This window comes from Taudactylus pleione, unplaced genomic scaffold (assembly GCF_031769625.1).
Source record: "Taudactylus pleione unplaced genomic scaffold, aTauple2 ptg001928l, whole genome shotgun sequence".
Taxonomy (NCBI): Eukaryota; Metazoa; Chordata; class Amphibia; order Anura; family Myobatrachidae; genus Taudactylus; species Taudactylus pleione.
Genome location: NW_028286325.1, coordinates 495,445 through 521,714, shown reverse-complemented (window position 1 = coordinate 521,714; position 26,270 = coordinate 495,445). Strand labels below are relative to the sequence as shown.

General features: G+C 29.7%; 1 protein-coding gene across 1 annotated transcript in view; it reads left to right on the top strand.

The window, feature by feature from the left end:
• LOC148436172 (caspase-8-like) overlaps positions 1-26,270 on the top strand; it is a 105,107-nt gene that overhangs the window by 75,919 nt on the left and 2,918 nt on the right. The window contains exon 7 of the mRNA XM_088465258.1: positions 22,017-22,509. Coding sequence (XP_088321384.1) covers positions 22,017-22,509 — 493 coding nt within the window. The remainder of the gene's footprint in view (positions 1-22,016; positions 22,510-26,270) is intronic.

Here is a 26,270-nt window from a genome sequence, read left to right as displayed (position 1 = left end):
TGAGATAGATATATAGATATGAGATAGATAAATATGAGATAGATATAGTTATGAGGTAGATAGATATGAGAGAGATAAATATGAGATAGATATATAGATATGAAATAGATGTGAGATAGATAGATATGAGATAGATATATAGATATTAGAATGATATGAGATAGATAGATATGAGGTAGATGTGAGATAGATAGATAGATATGAGATAAATATGAGATAGATATATAGATATGAGATAGATAGATATGAGATAGATATATAGATAGATATGAGGTAGATAGATAGAAATTAGGTAGATATGAGGTAGATAGATATGAGGTAAATAGATATGAGATATAGATAGATATGAGGTAGATAGATTTGTGGTAGATAGATATGAGGTAGATAGATAGTTATGAGATAAATATGAGATAGATATGAGGTAGATAGATATGAGATAGATATGAGATAGATAGATATGAGGTAGATAGATATGAGATAGATAGATATGAGATAAATATGAGATAGATATGAGGTAGATAGATATGAGGTAGATAGATGGAAGAAAGATATGAGAAGGATAGATAGATATAAGATAGATATATGAGATAAATATGAGATAGATAGATATGAGATGGTTATGAGAAAGATAGATATGAGATAGATAGATGGAAGAAAGATATGAGAAGGATAGATAGATATGAGATAGATAGATATGAGATAAATATGAGATAGATATGAGGTAGATAGATATGAGATGGATAGATATATAGATAGATATGAGGTAGATAGATATGAGGTAGATAGATATGAGATAGATAGATAGATAGATAGATATGAGGTAGATAGATAGTTATGAGATAGATATGAGGTAGATAGATATGAGATATAGATAGATATGAGATATAGATATGAGATATAGATAGATATGAGATAGACAGATATGAGAGATAGATATATAGATAGATAGATATGAGAGATAGATATATAGATAAATATGAGATAGATATGAGATGGATAGATAGATATGAGATGGATAGATATATAGATAGATATGAGGTAGATAGATATGAGGTAGATAGATATGAGATAGATAGATAGATAGATATGAGGTAGATAGATAGTTATGAGATAGATATGAGGTAGATAGATATGAGATATAGATAGATATGAGATATAGATAGATATGAGATAGACAGATATGAGAGATAGATATATAGATAGATATGAGGTAGATAGATATGAGGTAGATAGATATGAGGTAGATAGATATGAGATGGATAGATATATAGATAGATATGAGGTAGATAGATATGAGGTAGATAGATATGAGATAGATAGATAGATATGAGGTAGATAGATAGTTATGAGATAGATATGAGGTAGATAGATATGAGATATAGATAGATATGAGATATAGATAGATATGAGATATAGATAGATATGAGATAGACAGATATGAGAGATAGATATATAGATAGATATGAGATAGATAGATATGAGATAAATATGAGGTAGATAGATATGAGGTAGATAGATAGATATGAGATAGATAGATATGAGGTAGATAGATATGAGGTAGATAGATATGAGGTAGATAGATAGATATGAGATAGATATGAGGTAGATAGATAGAAATGAGGTAGATGGATAGATATGAGGTAGATAGATATGAGATAGATAGATAGATAGATATGAGAGATAGATAGATAGATATGAGATAGATAGATATGAGAGATAGATATATAGATAGATATGAGAGATAGATATATAGATAGATATGAGATAGATAGATATGAGATAGATAGATATGAGGTAGATAGATATGAGATAGATATGAGAGAGAGAGATAGATAGATATGAGAGATAGATATGAGGTAGATAGATAGTTATGAGATATATATGAGATAGATATGAGGTAGATAGATATGAGGTAGATAGATATGAGATAGATAGATATGAGAGATAGATATATAGATAGATATGAGATAGATAGATATGAGGTAGATAGATATGAGATAGATATGAGAGAGAGAGATAGATAGATATGAGGTAGATAGATAGTTATGAGATATATATATAGATAGATATGAGATAGATAGATATGAGGTAGATAGATATGAGATAGATATGAGAGAGAGAGATAGATAGATATGAGAGATAGATATGAGGTAGATAGATAGTTATGAGATATATATGAGATAGATATGAGGTAGATAGATATGAGGTAGACAGATATGAGGTAGACAGATATGAGGTAGATAGATAGATATGAGAGATAGATATATAGATAGATATGAGATAGATAGATAGATGAGATAAATATGAGATAGATATGAGGTAGATAGATATGAGATATGAGATAGATATGAGGTAGATAGATATGAGGTAGATAGATATGAGATAGATAGATAGATATGAGATAAATATGAGATAGATATGAGGTAGATAGACAGATATGAGGTAGACAGATATGAGGTAGATAGATAGATATGAGAGATAGATATATAGATAAATATGAGATAGATAGATATGAGATGGATAGATAGATATGAGATAAATATGAGGTAGATAGATATGAGGTAGATAGATAGATATGAGATAGATAGATATGAGGTAGATATATATGAGGTAGATAGATAGAAATGAGGTAGATATGAGGTAGATAGATATGAGATAGATATGAGATAGATAGATATGAGGTAGATAGATATGAGGTAGATAGATATGAGATAGATAGATATGAGGTAGATAGATATGAGATAAATATGAGGTAGATAGATATGAGGTAGATAGATAGATATGAGATAGATAGATGAGATAAATATGAGGTAGATAGATATGTGATATGAGATAGATATGAGATAGATAGATATGAGGTAGATAGATATGAGATAGATATGAGATATGATATAGATATGAGATAGATAGATATGAGGTAGATAGATAGATATGAGATAAATATGAGATAGATATGAGGTAGATAGATATGAGATAGATATGAGATATGATATAGATATGAGATAGATAGATATGAGGTAGATAGATAGATATGAGATAAATATGAGGTAGATATGAGGTAAATAGATATGAGGTAGATAGATAGATATGAGATAGATAGATATGAGTAGATATGAGGTAGATAGATAGATATGAGATATGAGATAGATATGAGTTAGATAGATATGAGGTAGATAGATAGATATGAGATAGACAGATATGAGATAGATAGATATGAGATAGATATGAGATAGATAGATATGATATAAATATGAGATAGATATGAGGTAAATAGATATGAGATAGATAGATAGATATGAGGTAGATAGATAGATATGAGATAGATAGATATGACATAGATAGATATGAGATAGATAGATATGAGATAGATAGACATGAGGTAGATAGACATGAGATAGATAGATATGAGGTAGATCGATATGAGATAGATCGATATATAGATATGAGAGAGAGATTTAGATAGATATGAGAGATAGATATGTGGTAGATAGATATGAGGTAGATAGATAGTTATGAGATAGATATGACATAGATAGATATGAGGTAGATAGATATGAGATATAGATAGATATGAGAGAGATAGATAGATGAGATAAATATGAGATAGATTTGAGGTAGATAGATATGAGATATGAGATAGATATGAGGTAGATAGATATGAGGTAGATAGATAGATATGAGATAGACAGATATGAGATAGATAGATATGAGATAGATATGAGATGGATAGATATGATATAAATATGAGATAGATATGAGGTAAATAGATATGAGATAGATAGATATGAGGTAGATAGATAGATATGACATAGATAGATATGAGATAGATAGATATGAGATAGATATGAGATGGATAGATATGATATAAATATGAGATAGATATGAGGTAAATAGATATGAGGTAGATAGATATGAGGTAGATAGATGAGATATAGATAGATATGAGATAGATAGATATGAGATATAGATATCTATATATCTATCTCATATCTATCTATCTCATATCTATATATCTACCTCATATCTATCTCATATTTATCTCATATCTATCTACCTCATATCTATCTACCTCATATCTATCTATCTCATATCTATCTATAGCTCATATCTATCTACCTCATATCTCATATCTATCTATCTCATATCTATATATCGATCTCATATCTATCTACTTCATATCTATATATCTCATATTTATCTATCTACCTCATATCTATATATCTATCTCATATTTATCTCATATGAGGTAGATAGATATGAGGTAGATAGATATGAGGTAGATAGATATGAGGTAGATAGATATGAGATAGATAGATATGAGATATAGATAGATATTAGATAGATAGATATGAGATAGATATCTATATATCTCTCATATCTATCTATCTCATTTCTATTTCATATCTATCTATCTCATATCTATCTATCTCATATCTATATATCTTTCTCATATCTATCTATCTCATCTATATCATATCTATCTATCTCATATCTATATTTAAATATCTATCTCATATGAGATAGATATGAGGTAGATAGATATGAGATAGATATATAGATATGAGGTAGATATGAGATAGATAGATATTAGATAAATATGAGATATATAGATATGAGGTAGATAGATATGAGAGATAGATATGAGATAAATATGAGATATAGATAGATATATAGATATGAGGTAGATAGATATTAGATATGAGATAGATAGATATGAGATAAATATGAGATAGAAAGATATGAGGTAGATAGATATGAGGTAGATATATAGATATGAGATAGATATGATATGATGTAGATAGATATGAGGTAGTTAGATATGAGGTAGATATATAGATATGAGATAGATATATAGATATGAGATGGATAGATATGAGATATATATATAGATATGAGATAGATAAATATGAGATAGATATATAGTTATGAGGTAGATACGAGAGAGATAAATATGAGATATAGATAGATATGAGGTAGATATGAGGTAGATATGAGAGAGATAAATAATGAGATATAGATAGATATGAGGTAGATAGATATGAGAGATAAATGTATATGATAGATAGATATGAGATAGATATATAGATATGAGATAGATAGATATGAGATAGATATATAGATATGAGATAGATAAATATGAGATAGATATATAGTTATGAGGTAGATAGGAGAGAGATAAATATGAGATATAGATAGATATGAGGTAGATATGAGAGAGATAAATATGAGATATAGATAGATATGAGGTAGATAGATATGAGAGATAGATGGATATGATAGATAGATATATAGATATCTATCTATATCTCATATCTATCTATATCTCATATCTATCTACCTCATAACTATATATCTATCTCATATTTATCTATCTCATATCTATATATCTGAGATAGATATATAGTTATGAGGTAGATAGGAGAGAGATAAATATGAGATATAGATAGATATGAGGTAGATATGAGAGAGATAAATATGAGATATAGATAGATATGAGGTAGATGGATATGATAGATAGATATATAGATATCTATCTATATCTCATATCTATCTATATCTCATATCTATCTACCTCATAACTATATATCTATCTCATATTTATCTATCTCATATCTATATATCTGAGATAGATATATAGTTATGAGGTAGATAGGAGAGAGATAAATATGAGATATAGATAGATATGAGGTAGATATGAGAGAGATAAATATGAGATATAGATAGATATGAGGTAGATAGATATGAGAGATAGATGGATATGATAGATAGATATATAGATATCTATCTATATCTCATATCTATCTATATCTCATATCTATCTACCTCATAACTATATATCTATCTCATATTTATCTATCTCATATCTATATATCTGAGATAGATATATAGTTATGAGGTAGATAGGAGAGAGATAAATATGAGATATAGATAGATATGAGGTAGATATGAGAGAGATAAATATGAGATATAGATAGATATGAGGTAGATGGATATGATAGATAGATATATAGATATCTATCTATATCTCATATCTATCTATATCTCATATCTATCTATCTCATATCTATATATCTATCTCATATCTGTCTACCTCATATCTATCTCATATTTATCTCATCTATCTATCTCATATCTATCTATATCTCTTATCTATTTACCTCATTTCTATCTACCTCATATCTATCTCATATTTATCTCATAACTATCTATCTACCTCATATCTATCTACCTATCTCATATTTATCTCATATCTATATATCTACCTCATATCTATATATCTATCTCATATCTATATATCTATCTCATATCTATCTACCTCATATCTATATATATATCTACCTCATATCTGTCTACCTCATATCTATATATCTATCTCATATCTATCTACCTCATATCTATCTACCTCATATCTATATATCTATCTCATATTTATCTCATATCTATCTACCTCTTATCTATCTCATATCTATATATCTATCTCATATCTATCTACTTCATATCTATCTCTCGCATATCTATCTATCTCATATCTATATATCTATCTCATATCTATCTCATATGAGATAGATAGATATGAGGTAGATAGATTTGAGATAGATATGTATGAGTTAGATATATAGATATGAGGTAGATTTGAGATAGATAGATAGATATAAATAGATATGAGATAGATAGATATGAGATAGATATATAGATATGAGGTAGATAGATATGAGGTAGATGTGAGATAGATAGATATGAGATAGATAGATATGAGATAGATATATATGAGATAGATATATAGTTATGAGGTAGATATGAGAGAGATAAATATGAGATATAGATAGATATGAGATAGATATATAGATATGAGGTAGATATGAGAGATAGATGGATATGATAGATAGATATGAGATAGATATATAGATATCTATCTATATCTCATATCTATCTATATCTCATATCTATCTATCTCATATCTATCTCTCTTATCTATATATCTATCTCATATCTATCTACCTCATATCTATCTACCTCATATCTATATATCTATCTCATATTTATCTCATATCTATCTACCTCTTATCTATCTCATATCTATATATCTATCTCATATCTATCTACTTCATATCTATCTCATATCTAATATATCTATCTCATATCTATATCGCATATCTATCTCATATCTATATATCTATCTCATATCTATATATCTATCTCATATCTATCTCATATGAGATAGATATGTATGAGTTAGATATATAGATATGAGGTAGATTTGAGATAGATAGATATAAATAGATATGAGATAGATAGATATGAGATAGATAGATATGAGGTAGATAGATATGAGATAGATAGATATGAGATAGATAGATAGATATGAGGTAGATGTGAGATATATAGATGTGAGATAGATGTGAGATATATAGATATGAGGTAGATGTGAGATAGATATGAGATCGATATATAGATATGAGATAGATGTGAGATAGATAGATATGAGATAGATATATAGATATGAGGTAGATGTGAGATAGATATGAGATAGATATATAGATTTGAGATAGATGTGAGATAGATAGATATGAGATAGATACATAGATATGAGATAGATGTGAGATAGATAGATATGAGGTAGATAGATTTGAGATAGATAGATAGATATAAGTAGATATGAGATAGATAGATATGAGATAGATATATAGATATGAGGTAGATGTGAGATAGATATGAGATAGATAGATATGAGGTAGATATATAGATATGAGATAGATAGATATGAGATAGATATATAGATATGAGATAGATAAATATGAGATAGATATAGTTATGAGGTAGATAGATATGAGAGAGATAAATATGAGATAGATATATAGATATGAAATAGATGTGAGATAGATAGATATGAGATAGATATATAGATATTAGAATGATATGAGATAGATAGATATGAGGTAGATGTGAGATAGATAGATAGATATGAGATAAATATGAGATAGATATATAGATATGAGATAGATAGATATGAGATAGATATATAGATAGATATGAGGTAGATAGATAGAAATTAGGTAGATATGAGGTAGATAGATATGAGGTAAATAGATATGAGATATAGATAGATATGAGGTAGATAGATTTGTGGTAGATAGATATGAGGTAGATAGATAGTTATGAGATAAATATGAGATAGATATGAGGTAGATAGATATGAGATAGATATGAGATAGATAGATATGAGGTAGATAGATATGAGATAGATAGATATGAGATAAATATGAGATAGATATGAGGTAGATAGATATGAGGTAGATAGATGGAAGAAAGATATGAGAAGGATAGATAGATATAAGATAGATATATGAGATAAATATGAGATAGATAGATATGAGATGGTTATGAGAAAGATAGATATGAGATAGATAGATGGAAGAAAGATATGAGAAGGATAGATAGATATGAGATAGATAGATATGAGATAAATATGAGATAGATATGAGGTAGATAGATATGAGATGGATAGATATATAGATAGATATGAGGTAGATAGATATGAGGTAGATAGATATGAGATAGATAGATAGATAGATAGATATGAGGTAGATAGATAGTTATGAGATAGATATGAGGTAGATAGATATGAGATATAGATAGATATGAGATATAGATATGAGATATAGATAGATATGAGATAGACAGATATGAGAGATAGATATATAGATAGATAGATATGAGAGATAGATATATAGATAAATATGAGATAGATATGAGATGGATAGATAGATATGAGATGGATAGATATATAGATAGATATGAGGTAGATAGATATGAGGTAGATAGATATGAGATAGATAGATAGATAGATATGAGGTAGATAGATAGTTATGAGATAGATATGAGGTAGATAGATATGAGATATAGATAGATATGAGATATAGATAGATATGAGATATAGATAGATATGAGATAGACAGATATGAGAGATAGATATATAGATAGATATGAGGTAGATAGATATGAGGTAGATAGATATGAGGTAGATAGATATGAGATGGATAGATATATAGATAGATATGAGGTAGATAGATATGAGGTAGATAGATATGAGATAGATAGATAGATATGAGGTAGATAGATAGTTATGAGATAGATATGAGGTAGATAGATATGAGATATAGATAGATATGAGATATAGATAGATATGAGATATAGATAGATATGAGATAGACAGATATGAGAGATAGATATATAGATAGATATGAGATAGATAGATATGAGATAAATATGAGGTAGATAGATATGAGGTAGATAGATAGATATGAGATAGATAGATATGAGGTAGATAGATATGAGGTAGATAGATATGAGGTAGATAGATAGATATGAGATAGATATGAGGTAGATAGATAGAAATGAGGTAGATGGATAGATATGAGGTAGATAGATATGAGATAGATAGATAGATAGATATGAGAGATAGATAGATAGATATGAGATAGATAGATATGAGAGATAGATATATAGATAGATATGAGAGATAGATATATAGATAGATATGAGATAGATAGATATGAGATAGATAGATATGAGGTAGATAGATATGAGATAGATATGAGAGAGAGAGATAGATAGATATGAGAGATAGATATGAGGTAGATAGATAGTTATGAGATATATATGAGATAGATATGAGGTAGATAGATATGAGGTAGATAGATATGAGATAGATAGATATGAGAGATAGATATATAGATAGATATGAGATAGATAGATATGAGGTAGATAGATATGAGATAGATATGAGAGAGAGAGATAGATAGATATGAGGTAGATAGATAGTTATGAGATATATATATAGATAGATATGAGATAGATAGATATGAGGTAGATAGATATGAGATAGATATGAGAGAGAGAGATAGATAGATATGAGAGATAGATATGAGGTAGATAGATAGTTATGAGATATATATGAGATAGATATGAGGTAGATAGATATGAGGTAGACAGATATGAGGTAGACAGATATGAGGTAGATAGATAGATATGAGAGATAGATATATAGATAGATATGAGATAGATAGATAGATGAGATAAATATGAGATAGATATGAGGTAGATAGATATGAGATATGAGATAGATATGAGGTAGATAGATATGAGGTAGATAGATATGAGATAGATAGATAGATATGAGATAAATATGAGATAGATATGAGGTAGATAGACAGATATGAGGTAGACAGATATGAGGTAGATAGATAGATATGAGAGATAGATATATAGATAAATATGAGATAGATAGATATGAGATGGATAGATAGATATGAGATAAATATGAGGTAGATAGATATGAGGTAGATAGATAGATATGAGATAGATAGATATGAGGTAGATATATATGAGGTAGATAGATAGAAATGAGGTAGATATGAGGTAGATAGATATGAGATAGATATGAGATAGATAGATATGAGGTAGATAGATATGAGGTAGATAGATATGAGATAGATAGATATGAGGTAGATAGATATGAGATAAATATGAGATAGATATGAGGTAGATAGATAGATATGAGATAGATAGATGAGATAAATATGAGGTAGATAGATATGTGATATGAGATAGATATGAGATAGATAGATATGAGGTAGATAGATATGAGATAGATATGAGATATGATATAGATATGAGATAGATAGATATGAGGTAGATAGATAGATATGAGATAAATATGAGATAGATATGAGGTAGATAGATATGAGATAGATATGAGATATGATATAGATATGAGATAGATAGATATGAGGTAGATAGATAGATATGAGATAAATATGAGGTAGATATGAGGTAAATAGATATGAGGTAGATAGATAGATATGAGATAGATAGATATGAGTAGATATGAGGTAGATAGATAGATATGAGATATGAGATAGATATGAGTTAGATAGATATGAGGTAGATAGATAGATATGAGATAGACAGATATGAGATAGATAGATATGAGATAGATATGAGATAGATAGATATGATATAAATATGAGATAGATATGAGGTAAATAGATATGAGATAGATAGATAGATATGAGGTAGATAGATAGATATGAGATAGATAGATATGACATAGATAGATATGAGATAGATAGATATGAGATAGATAGACATGAGGTAGATAGACATGAGATAGATAGATATGAGGTAGATCGATATGAGATAGATCGATATATAGATATGAGAGAGAGATTTAGATAGATATGAGAGATAGATATGTGGTAGATAGATATGAGGTAGATAGATAGTTATGAGATAGATATGACATAGATAGATATGAGGTAGATAGATATGAGATATAGATAGATATGAGAGAGATAGATAGATGAGATAAATATGAGATAGATTTGAGGTAGATAGATATGAGATATGAGATAGATATGAGGTAGATAGATATGAGGTAGATAGATAGATATGAGATAGACAGATATGAGATAGATAGATATGAGATAGATATGAGATGGATAGATATGATATAAATATGAGATAGATATGAGGTAAATAGATATGAGATAGATAGATATGAGGTAGATAGATAGATATGACATAGATAGATATGAGATAGATAGATATGAGATAGATATGAGATGGATAGATATGATATAAATATGAGATAGATATGAGGTAAATAGATATGAGGTAGATAGATATGAGGTAGATAGATGAGATATAGATAGATATGAGATAGATAGATATGAGATATAGATATCTATATATCTATCTCATATCTATCTATCTCATATCTATATATCTACCTCATATCTATCTCATATTTATCTCATATCTATCTACCTCATATCTATCTACCTCATATCTATCTATCTCATATCTATCTATAGCTCATATCTATCTACCTCATATCTCATATCTATCTATCTCATATCTATATATCGATCTCATATCTATCTACTTCATATCTATATATCTCATATTTATCTATCTACCTCATATCTATATATCTATCTCATATTTATCTCATATGAGGTAGATAGATATGAGGTAGATAGATATGAGGTAGATAGATATGAGGTAGATAGATATGAGATAGATAGATATGAGATATAGATAGATATTAGATAGATAGATATGAGATAGATATCTATATATCTCTCATATCTATCTATCTCATTTCTATTTCATATCTATCTATCTCATATCTATCTATCTCATATCTATATATCTTTCTCATATCTATCTATCTCATCTATATCATATCTATCTATCTCATATCTATATTTAAATATCTATCTCATATGAGATAGATATGAGGTAGATAGATATGAGATAGATATATAGATATGAGGTAGATATGAGATAGATAGATATTAGATAAATATGAGATATATAGATATGAGGTAGATAGATATGAGAGATAGATATGAGATAAATATGAGATATAGATAGATATATAGATATGAGGTAGATAGATATTAGATATGAGATAGATAGATATGAGATAAATATGAGATAGAAAGATATGAGGTAGATAGATATGAGGTAGATATATAGATATGAGATAGATATGATATGATGTAGATAGATATGAGGTAGTTAGATATGAGGTAGATATATAGATATGAGATAGATATATAGATATGAGATGGATAGATATGAGATATATATATAGATATGAGATAGATAAATATGAGATAGATATATAGTTATGAGGTAGATACGAGAGAGATAAATATGAGATATAGATAGATATGAGGTAGATATGAGGTAGATATGAGAGAGATAAATAATGAGATATAGATAGATATGAGGTAGATAGATATGAGAGATAAATGTATATGATAGATAGATATGAGATAGATATATAGATATGAGATAGATAGATATGAGATAGATATATAGATATGAGATAGATAAATATGAGATAGATATATAGTTATGAGGTAGATAGGAGAGAGATAAATATGAGATATAGATAGATATGAGGTAGATATGAGAGAGATAAATATGAGATATAGATAGATATGAGGTAGATAGATATGAGAGATAGATGGATATGATAGATAGATATATAGATATCTATCTATATCTCATATCTATCTATATCTCATATCTATCTACCTCATAACTATATATCTATCTCATATTTATCTATCTCATATCTATATATCTGAGATAGATATATAGTTATGAGGTAGATAGGAGAGAGATAAATATGAGATATAGATAGATATGAGGTAGATATGAGAGAGATAAATATGAGATATAGATAGATATGAGGTAGATGGATATGATAGATAGATATATAGATATCTATCTATATCTCATATCTATCTATATCTCATATCTATCTACCTCATAACTATATATCTATCTCATATTTATCTATCTCATATCTATATATCTGAGATAGATATATAGTTATGAGGTAGATAGGAGAGAGATAAATATGAGATATAGATAGATATGAGGTAGATATGAGAGAGATAAATATGAGATATAGATAGATATGAGGTAGATAGATATGAGAGATAGATGGATATGATAGATAGATATATAGATATCTATCTATATCTCATATCTATCTATATCTCATATCTATCTACCTCATAACTATATATCTATCTCATATTTATCTATCTCATATCTATATATCTGAGATAGATATATAGTTATGAGGTAGATAGGAGAGAGATAAATATGAGATATAGATAGATATGAGGTAGATATGAGAGAGATAAATATGAGATATAGATAGATATGAGGTAGATGGATATGATAGATAGATATATAGATATCTATCTATATCTCATATCTATCTATATCTCATATCTATCTATCTCATATCTATATATCTATCTCATATCTGTCTACCTCATATCTATCTCATATTTATCTCATCTATCTATCTCATATCTATCTATATCTCTTATCTATTTACCTCATTTCTATCTACCTCATATCTATCTCATATTTATCTCATAACTATCTATCTACCTCATATCTATCTACCTATCTCATATTTATCTCATATCTATATATCTACCTCATATCTATATATCTATCTCATATCTATATATCTATCTCATATCTATCTACCTCATATCTATATATATATCTACCTCATATCTGTCTACCTCATATCTATATATCTATCTCATATCTATCTACCTCATATCTATCTACCTCATATCTATATATCTATCTCATATTTATCTCATATCTATCTACCTCTTATCTATCTCATATCTATATATCTATCTCATATCTATCTACTTCATATCTATCTCTCGCATATCTATCTATCTCATATCTATATATCTATCTCATATCTATCTCATATGAGATAGATAGATATGAGGTAGATAGATTTGAGATAGATATGTATGAGTTAGATATATAGATATGAGGTAGATTTGAGATAGATAGATAGATATAAATAGATATGAGATAGATAGATATGAGATAGATATATAGATATGAGGTAGATAGATATGAGGTAGATGTGAGATAGATAGATATGAGATAGATAGATATGAGATAGATATATATGAGATAGATATATAGTTATGAGGTAGATATGAGAGAGATAAATATGAGATATAGATAGATATGAGATAGATATATAGATATGAGGTAGATATGAGAGATAGATGGATATGATAGATAGATATGAGATAGATATATAGATATCTATCTATATCTCATATCTATCTATATCTCATATCTATCTATCTCATATCTATCTCTCTTATCTATATATCTATCTCATATCTATCTACCTCATATCTATCTACCTCATATCTATATATCTATCTCATATTTATCTCATATCTATCTACCTCTTATCTATCTCATATCTATATATCTATCTCATATCTATCTACTTCATATCTATCTCATATCTAATATATCTATCTCATATCTATATCGCATATCTATCTCATATCTATATATCTATCTCATATCTATATATCTATCTCATATCTATCTCATATGAGATAGATATGTATGAGTTAGATATATAGATATGAGGTAGATTTGAGATAGATAGATATAAATAGATATGAGATAGATAGATATGAGGTAGATAGATATGAGATAGATAGATATGAGATAGATAGATAGATATGAGGTAGATGTGAGATATATAGATGTGAGATAGATGTGAGATATATAGATATGAGGTAGATGTGAGATAGATATGAGATCGATATATAGATATGAGATAGATGTGAGATAGATAGATATGAGATAGATATATAGATATGAGGTAGATGTGAGATAGATATGAGATAGATATATAGATTTGAGATAGATGTGAGATAGATAGATATGAGATAGATACATAGATATGAGATAGATGTGAGATAGATAGATATGAGGTAGATAGATTTGAGATAGATATGTATGAGTTAGATATATAGATATGAGGTAGATTTGAGATAGATAGATAGATATAAGTAGATATGAGATAGATAGATATGAGATAGATATATAGATATGAGGTAGATGTGAGATAGATATGAGATAGATAGATATGAGGTAGATATATAGATATGAGATAGATAGATATGAGATAGATATATAGATATGAGATAGATAAATATGAGATAGATATAGTTATGAGGTAGATAGATATGAGAGAGATAAATATGAGATAGATATATAGATATGAAATAGATGTGAGATAGATAGATATGAGATAGATATATAGATATTAGAATGATATGAGATAGATAGATATGAGGTAGATGTGAGATAGATAGATAGATATGAGATAAATATGAGATAGATATATAGATATGAGATAGATAGATATGAGATAGATATATAGATATGAGGTAGATAGATATGAGGTAGATGTGAGATAGATAGATATGAGATAGATATATAGATATTAGATAGATATGAGATACATAGATATGAGGTAGATGTGAGATAGATATGAGATAAATATGAGATAGATATATAGATATGAGATAGATAGATATGAGATAGATATATAGATATGAGGTAGATAGATATGAGGTAGATGTGAGATAGATAGATATGAGATAGATATATAGATATTAGATAGATATGAGATAGATAGATATGAGGTAGATATGAGATAGATAGATAGATATGAGATAAATATGAGATAGATATATAGATATGAGATAGATAGATATGAGATAGATATATAGATATGAGGTAGATAGATATGAGGTAGATGTGAGATAGATAGATATGAGATAGATGTGAGATAGATAGATATGAGGTAGATGTGAGATAGATAGATATGAGATAGATGTGAGATATATAGATATGATATAGATATATTGATATGAGATAGATGTGAGATAGATAGATATGAGATAGATATATTGATATGAGGTAGATGTGAGATAGATATGAGATAGATATATAGATGTGAGATAGATGTGAGATATATAGATATGAGGTTGATGTGAGATAGATAGATATGAGATAGATATATAGATATGAGATAGATGTGAGATAGATAGATATATAGATATGAGATAGATGTGAGATAGATAGATATGAGATAGATATATAGATATTAGATAGATGTGAGATATATAGATGAGGTAGATGTGAGATAGATAGATATGAGATTGATATATAGATAGTAGATAGATGTGAGATAGATAGATATGAGGTAGATGTGAGATAGATAGATATGAGATAGATATATAGATGTGAGATAGATAGATATGAGATAGATAGATAGATATGAGGTAGATGTGAGATAGATAGATATGAGATAGATATATAGATATGAGATAGATGTGAGATAGATAGATATGAGGTAGATGTGAGATAGATAGATAGATATGAGATAGATATATAGATGTGAGATAGATGTGAGATATATAGATATGAGGTTGATGTGAGATAGATAGATATGAGATAGATATATAGATATGAGATAGATGTGAGATAGATAGATATGAGATAGATATATAGATATGAGGTAGATGTGAGATAGATAGATATGAGATAGATATATAGATATGAGATAGATGTGAGATAGATAGATATGAGATAGATATATAGATATTAGATAGATGTGAGATATATAGATATGAGGTAGATGTGAGATAGATAGATATGAGATTGATATATAGATAGTAGATAGATGTGAGATAGATAGATATGAGATAGATAGATATGAGGTAGATGTGAGATAGATAGATATGAGATAGATATATAGATATGAGATAGATGTGAGATAGATAGATATGAGATAGATAGATAGATATGAGGTAGATGTGAGATAGATAGATATGAGATAGATATATAGATATGAGATAGATGTGAGATAGATAGATATGAGGTAGATGTGAGATAGATAGATAGATATGAGATAGATGGATATGAGATAAATATGAGAGATATTAGATAGATATGAGATAGATGTGATATAGATAGATATGAGATAGATATATAGATGTGAGATAGATGTGAGATATATAGATATGAGGTTGATGTGAGATAGATAGATATGAGATAGATATATAGATATGAGATAGATGTGAGATAGATATATAGATATGAGGTAGATGTGAGATAGATAGATATGAGATAGATATATAGATATGAGATAGATGTGAGATAGATAGATATGAGATAGATATATAGATATTAGATAGATGTGAGATATATAGATATGAGGTAGATGTGAGATAGATAGATATGAGATTGATATATAGATAGTAGATAGATGTGAGATAGATAGATATGAGGTAGATGTGAGATAGATAGATAGATAGATATGAGATAGATATATAGATATGAGATAGATGGATATGAGATAAATATGAGAGATATTAGATAGATATGAGATAGATGTGATATAGATAGATATGAGATAGATATATAGATGTGAGATATATAGATGTGAGATAGATAGATATGAGAAATATATATAGATATGAGATAGATAGATATGAGATAGATATATAGATATGAGGTAGATGTGAGATAGATAGATATGAGATAGATATATAGATTTGAGATAGTTGTGAGATATATAGATATGAGGTAGATGTGAGATAGATAGATATGAGATAGATATATAGATAGTAGATAGATGTGAGATAGATAGATATGAGGTAGATGTGAGATAGATAGATATGAGATAGATATATAGATATGAGATAGATGTGAGATAGATAGATGTGAGATAGATAGATGTGAGATAGATAGATATGAGATAGATAGATGTGAGATAGATAGATATGAGATAGATATATAGATATGAGGTAGATGTGAGATAGATACATAGATATGAGATAGATAGATATGAGGTAGATAGATTTGAGATAGATATGTATGAGTTAGATATATAGATATGAGGTAGATTTGAGATAGATAGATAGATATAAATAGATATGAGATAGATATATAGATATGAGGTAGATGTGAGATAGATATGAGATAGATAGATATGAGGTAGATATATAGATATGAGATAGCTATGATATGATGTAGATAGATATGAGATAGATAGATATGAGATAGATATATAGATATGAGATAGATAAATATGAGATAGATATAGTTATGAGGTAGATAGATATGAGAGAGATAAATATGAGATAGATATATAGATATGAAATAGATGTGAGATAGATAGATATGAGATAGATATATAGATATTAGATAGATATGAGATAGATAGATATGAGGTAGATGTGAGATAGATAGATAGATAGATATGAGATAAATATGAGATAGATATATAGATATGAGATAGATAGATATGAGATAGATATATAGATATGAGGTAGATAGATATGAGGTAGATGTGAGATAGATAGATGTGAGATAGATAGATATGAGGTAGATGTGAGATAGATAGATATGAGATAGATGTGAGATATATAGATATGATATAGATATATTGATATGAGATAGATGTGAGATAGATAGATATGAGATAGATATATTGATATGAGGTAGATGTGAGATAGATATGAGATAGATATATAGATGTTAGATAGATGTGAGATATATAGATATGAGTTTGATGTGAGATAGATAGATATGAGATAGATATATAGATATGAGGTAGATGTGAGATAGATAGATATGAGATAGATATATAGATATGAGATAGATGTGAGATAGATAGATATGAGATAGATATATAGATATTAGATAGATGTGAGATATATAGATGAGGTAGATGTGAGATAGATAGATATGAGATAGATATATAGATGTGAGATAGATAGATATGAGATAGATAGATAGATATGAGGTAGATGTGAGATAGATAGATATGAGATAGATATATAGATATGAGGTAGATGTGAGATAGATAGATAGATATGAGATAGATATATAGATATGAGATAGATGGATATGAGATAAATATGAGAGATATTAGATAGATATGAGATAGATGTGATATAGATAGATATGAGATAGATATATAGATGTGAGATATATAGATATGAGGTTGATGTGAGATAGATAGATATGAGATAGATATATAGATATGAGATAGATGTGAGATAGATAGATATGAGATAGATATATAGATATGAGGTAGATGTGAGATAGATAGATATGAGATAGATATATAGATATGAGATAGATGTGAGATAGATAGATATGAGATAGATATATAGATATTAGATAGATGTGAGATATATAGATATGAGGTAGATGTGAGATAGATAGATATGAGATTGATATATAGATAGTAGATAGATGTGAGATAGATAGATATGAGATAGATAGATATGAGGTAGATGTGAGATAGATAGATATGAGATAGATATATAGATATGAGATAGATGTGAGATAGATAGATATGAGATAGATAGATATGAGGTAGATGTGAGATAGATAGATATGAGATAGATATATAGATATGAGATAGATAGATATGAGGTAGATGTGAGATAGATAGATAGATATGAGATAGATATATAGATATGAGATAGATGGATATGAGATAAATATGAGAGATATTAGATAGATATGAGATAGATGTGATATAGATAGATATGAGATAGATATATAGATGTGAGATATATAGATGTGAGATAGATAGATATAAGAAAGATATATAGATATGAGATAGATAGATATGAGATAGATATATAGATATGAGGTAGATGTGAGATAGATAGATATGAGATAGATATATAGATTTGAGATAGTTGTGAGATATATAGATATGAGGTAGATGTGAAATAGATAGATATGAGATAGATATATAGATAGTAGATAGATGTGAGATAGATAGATATGAGGTAGATGTGATATAGATAGATATGAGATAGATATATAGATGTGAGATATATAGATGTGAGATAGATAGATATAAGAAAGATATATAGATATGAGATAGATAGATATGAGATAGATATATAGATATGAGGTAGATGTGAGATAGATAGATATGAGATAGATATATAGATTTGAGATAGTTGTGAGATATATAGATATGAGGTAGATGTGAAATAGATAGATATGAGATAGATATATAGATAGTAGATAGATGTGAGATAGATAGATATGAGGTAGATGTGAGATAGATAGATATGAGATAGATATATAGATATGAGATAGATGTGAGATAGATAGATGTGAGATAGATAGATATGAGATAGATAGATGTGAGATAGATAGATATGAGATAGATATATAGATATGAGATAGATATGAGATAGATGTGAGATAGATAGATTTGAGGTAGATGTGAGATAGATAGATATGAGATAAATATGAGATATATAGATATGAGATAAATATGAGAGATATTAGATAGATATGAGAGATGTGATATAGATAGATATGAGGTAGATGTGAGATAGATAGATATGAGATAGATAGATGTGAGATAGATAGATATGAGATAGATATATAGATATGAGATAGATGTGAGATAGATAGATTTGAGGTAGATGTGAGATAGATAGATATGAGATAAATATGAGATATATAGATATGAGATAGATGGATATGAGATAAATATGAGAGATATTAGATAGATATGAGAGATGTGATATAGATAGATATGAGGTAGATGTGAGATAGTTAGATATGAGATAGATATATAGATATGAGATAGATGTGAGATAGATATGAGATTGATAGATATGAGGTAGATAGATATGAGATAGATATGAGAGATAGATATATAGATATGAGATAGATATGAGAGATAGATATATAGATATGAGATAGATATGAGATAGATATATAGATATTAGATATATATGAGATAGATAGATATGAGGTAGATGTGAGGTAGATGTGAGATAGATATGAGATAGATGTGAGATATATAGATATGAAGTAGATAGAAATGAGATAAATATGAGATAAATATGAGAGATAAATATGAGAGATAGATATATAGATAGATATATTGATAGATATGAGAGAGATAGATATGAGAGATAAATATGAGAGATAGATGGATAAATATGAGATATTAGGTAGATAGACATGAGATAGATATATAGATATGAGATAGATAGATATGAGATAGATAGATAGATATGAGATAGATAGACATGAGATAGATAGATAGATATGAGATAGATAGACATGAGGTAGATAGATAGATATGAGATAGATAGACATGAGATAGATAGACATGAGGTAGATAGATAGACATGAGATAGATAGACATGAGATAGATAGATATGAGATAGATAGACATGAGGTAGATAGATAGACATGAGATAGATAGACATGAGATAGATAGACATGAGATAGATAGACATGAGATAGATATGAGATATTAGGTAGATAGATAAGAGGTAGATAGATAGATATGAGATGGATAGATATGAGATAGACAGACATGCACCATATTTGTTTTCCCTTTTTTAGGGGGGGGTTACTAAATTATAACTTGCTCCGGGCGTCTGGGATGAACTTACGCCACTGATCACCGTATTGTAGACCATTTATAGTTGGGAGCACGAGCCTGGCCTATGTAGGACTGACATGATGGATCACTAAGCACACGATTTTATTCCCCTCTGTAGAATCCCTACACAAGGTGTTTTCCAAGCTTGGTTTCCGAGTCTGCATAGAGAAGGACCTTCAGGCGGTGCAGATCCTCAGCGTGGTCCGGTCGTACAGTCAGAGGAGCCATGAAGAGAGCGACTGCTTCGTCTGCTGCCTCCTAACACACGGGAACAAAGGAACCATCTATGGCACTGACGGGCAGAGTGTGCCCATCAGGGATCTTACCTCTTATTTCTGCAGCTCCTTATGCCCTTCACTGAAGGGAAAACCCAAATTGTTCTTTATCCAGGCATGCCAAGGTAACGAGCATCAGAGGCCAGTGCCCGTGGAGACGGATGCCTGCAATGCTTCTGCTGCCAGGAACGTGGCATTGGTGGACTTGATTCCAGATGAGCCGGATTTCCTCCTGGGAATGGCCACAACCCTACACAACGTCTCTTACAGAGACCCCAACTCTGGCTCCTGGTACATCCAGGCTCTTTGTAAGCAGCTGGAGGAGAATTATCAGAGGTAATTATAAACTGAGATATCAGTCTAAGGGCCTTATTCAATTAGAGGCGAAAAGTATCGCGGATGACGTCATTTCTCCAGGCGAAAATGTTTCCCTTTATTCAATTCCATGCAATGTAATCGGGGGAAAAGTTTCGCCTTTGAATAGCAGGCAGAAAGAAGTGCAGAATTGCGGCTTTGGGGTGCAAACTTCGGGAAACCACTCTGCAGCCTTTGGACAGTCCCCCAAAGATAAACTGTCAAAAATAAATTTTAAAACACTTTATAACACCCCCAAAAAATACTTTCATTTTGGGGGCAAAAAAAATGCAAAGTTGGGGGACAAACTTAAAAACTAGCTAAATAGACATCTCAGGGGAGTCCCCCAAGTATGGGGCAGGTGTTTTTTTGTTTGCAGGTGCTTGCGGAAGGTGTATTTTTTACATAATTTAAAACTTCAGTGACTTAAAGATATGCTAGCACCCATTTTCATGTACCCCAAATTTGCTGGGAGTGGTTATTTTCTCAAAAAAATACTGCTTAATGCCATTCTTCACCACTTGATTTAATGCGCTAATTGGCACAACTTAAGTACCCCAAATACCTTCATTAGTGCTAGTCGGGGGCATCTATAGTGATCCCCAATGTAATTGCATCTTTTGGGGGTGTCAGTCTGAGTTCCCCATTTTTGACAGGACTTTTCGCCTGTTTCAGTTTCGCTGGGAGCCGTTTTCGCGTACTTTCTAATTGAATATGGGAAATAGCGGGAGCGCGCCCGATACTTTTTCCGCATGCAAAACATGCTATTTAGGCGAAAAGTCCAGCATGCGAAAAAGCATTGCAGGTGCAAAACTAATTGAATACGGCCCTAAGGCTGCGTACACACCTATAGATTTATAAATCTGTACACAACTATAGTTATCTCTCTAAACTGTACACAGCTATAGATATACTGTATCTGTCCAATCTTTACACACCTATAGATATAACTATAGGTCTGTACAGACATAACTATAGGTGTGTACAGATATAACTATAGGTGTGTACAGATAAAACTATAGGTGTGTACAGATAAAACTATAGGTGTGTACAGATAAAACTATAGGTGTGTACAGACATAACTATAGGTGTGTACAGATATAACTATAGGTGTGTACAGATTGGGCAGATATAACTATAGGTGTGTACAGATATAACAATAAGTGTGTACAGATATAACTATAGGTGTATACAGATTGGGCAGGTAGAACTATATGTGTGCAGATATATCTGCCCAATGTGTACACACCTATAGCTATATCTGCCCAATCTGTACACACCTATAGTTATATCTGTACACATTTATTGTTATATCTACCCAATCTGTACACACCTATAGTTATATCTGCCCAATCTGTACACATCTATAGTTATATCTGCCCAATCTGTATACACCTATAGCTATATCTGCCCAATGTGTACACACCTATAGTTATATCTGCCCAATCTGTACACACCTATAGCTATATCTGCCCAATCTGTACACACCTATAGTTATAGCTATAGGTGTGTACAGATTGGGCAGATATAACTATAGGTGTGTGCAGATATATCTTTACACATCTATAGTTATATCTGCCCAATGTGTACACACCTATTGTTATATCTGTACAAACCTATAGTTATATCTGCCCAATGTGTACACACCTATAGTTATATCTGCCCAATCTGTACACACCTATAGTTATAACTATAGGTGTGTACAGATCTAACTATAGGTGTGTGCAGATATATCTATAGGTGTGTACAGATTGGGCATATATAACTATAGGTGTGTACAGATTGAGCAGATATAACTATAGGTGTGTACAGATTGGTCAGATATAACTATAGGTGTGTACACATTGGGCATATATATCTGCCCAATCTGTACACACCTATAGCTATATCTGCACACACCTATAGTTATATCTGTCCAATCTGTACATACCTATAGTTATAACTATAGGTGTGTGCAGATATAGCTATAGGTGTGTACAGATTGGGCAGATACAACTATAGGTGTGTACACATTAGGCAGATATAACTATAGGTGTGTACAGATATATCTGCACACACCTATAGTTATATCTGCCCAATCTGTACAGAACCTATAGCTATAACTATAGGTGTGTACAGATATAACTATAGGTGTGTACAGATTGGGCAGATATAACTATAGGTGTGTACAGATTGGACAGATATCTATAGGTGTGTGCAGATATAGCTATACGTGTGTACACATTGGGCAGATATAGCTATAGGTGTGTACAGATATAACTATAGGTGTGTAGATATAACTATAGGTGTGTACAGATATAGGTATAGGTGTGTACACATCGGGCAGATATAGCTATAGGTGTGTACAGATTGGGCAGATATAACTATAGGTGTGTACACATTGGGCAGATATAACTATAGGTGTGTACACATTGGGCAGATATAGCTATAGGTGTGTACACATTGGGCAGATATATCTATAGGTGTGTACACATTGGGCAGATATATCTATAGGTGTGTACACATTGGGCAGATATATCTATAGGTGTGTACACATTGGGCAGATATATCTATAGGTGTGTACACATTGGGCAGATATAACTGTAGGTGTGTACACATTGGGCAGATATAACTATAGGTGTGTACACATTGGGCAGATATAGCTATAGGTGTGTACACATTGGACAGATAACTATAGGTGTGTGCAGATTGGGCAGATATAACTATAGGTGTGTACAGATATAACTATAGGTGTGTACAGATATAGCTATAGGTGTGTTCACATCGGGCAGATATTGCTATAGGTGTGTACACACAGGGCAGATATTGCTATAGGTGTGTACAGATTGGGCAGATATATCTATAGGTGTGTACACATTGAGCAGATATCTATAGGTGTGTACAGATTGGGCAGATAACTATAGGTGTGTGCAGATATAACTATAGGTGCGTACAGATTGGGCAGATATAACTATAGGTGTGTACACATTGGGCAGATATAGCTATAGGTGTGTACACATTGGACAGATAACTATAGGTGTGTGCAGATATAACTATAGGTGCGTACAGATTGGGCAGATATAACTATAGGTGTGTACAGATATAACTATAGGTGTGTACAGATATAGCTATAGGTGTGTTCACATCGGGCAGATATTGCTATAGGTGTGTACAGATTGGGCAGATATATCTATAGGTGTGTACACATTGAGCAGATATCTATAGGTGTGTACAGATTGGGCAGATAACTATAGGTGTGTGCAGATATAACTATAGGTGTGTACACATTGGGCAGATATAACTATAGGTGTGTACACATTGGGCAGATATAGCTATAGGTGTGTACACATTGGACAGATAACTATAGGTGTGTGCAGATATAACTATAGGTGCGTACAGATTGGGCAGATATAACTATAGGTGTGTACAGATATAACTATAGGTGTGTACAGATATAGCTATAGGTGTGTTCACATCGGGCAGATATTGCTATAGGTGTGTACACACAGGGCAGATATTGCTATAGGTGTGTACACATTGGGCAGATATAACTATAGGTGTGTACAGATTTGGCAGATATAGCTATAGGTGTGTACACATTGGGCAGATATAACTATAGGCTGTGGTATTGTATTCATTTCGTGCTTCATCTATCCTTGTCCATGAGAGATATCTGATAACCCTACAGGTGTAGAATAGACATGTTATTGGGTTACCTAGTGATGGACATGTTATTGGGTTACCTAGGGATGGACATGTTATTG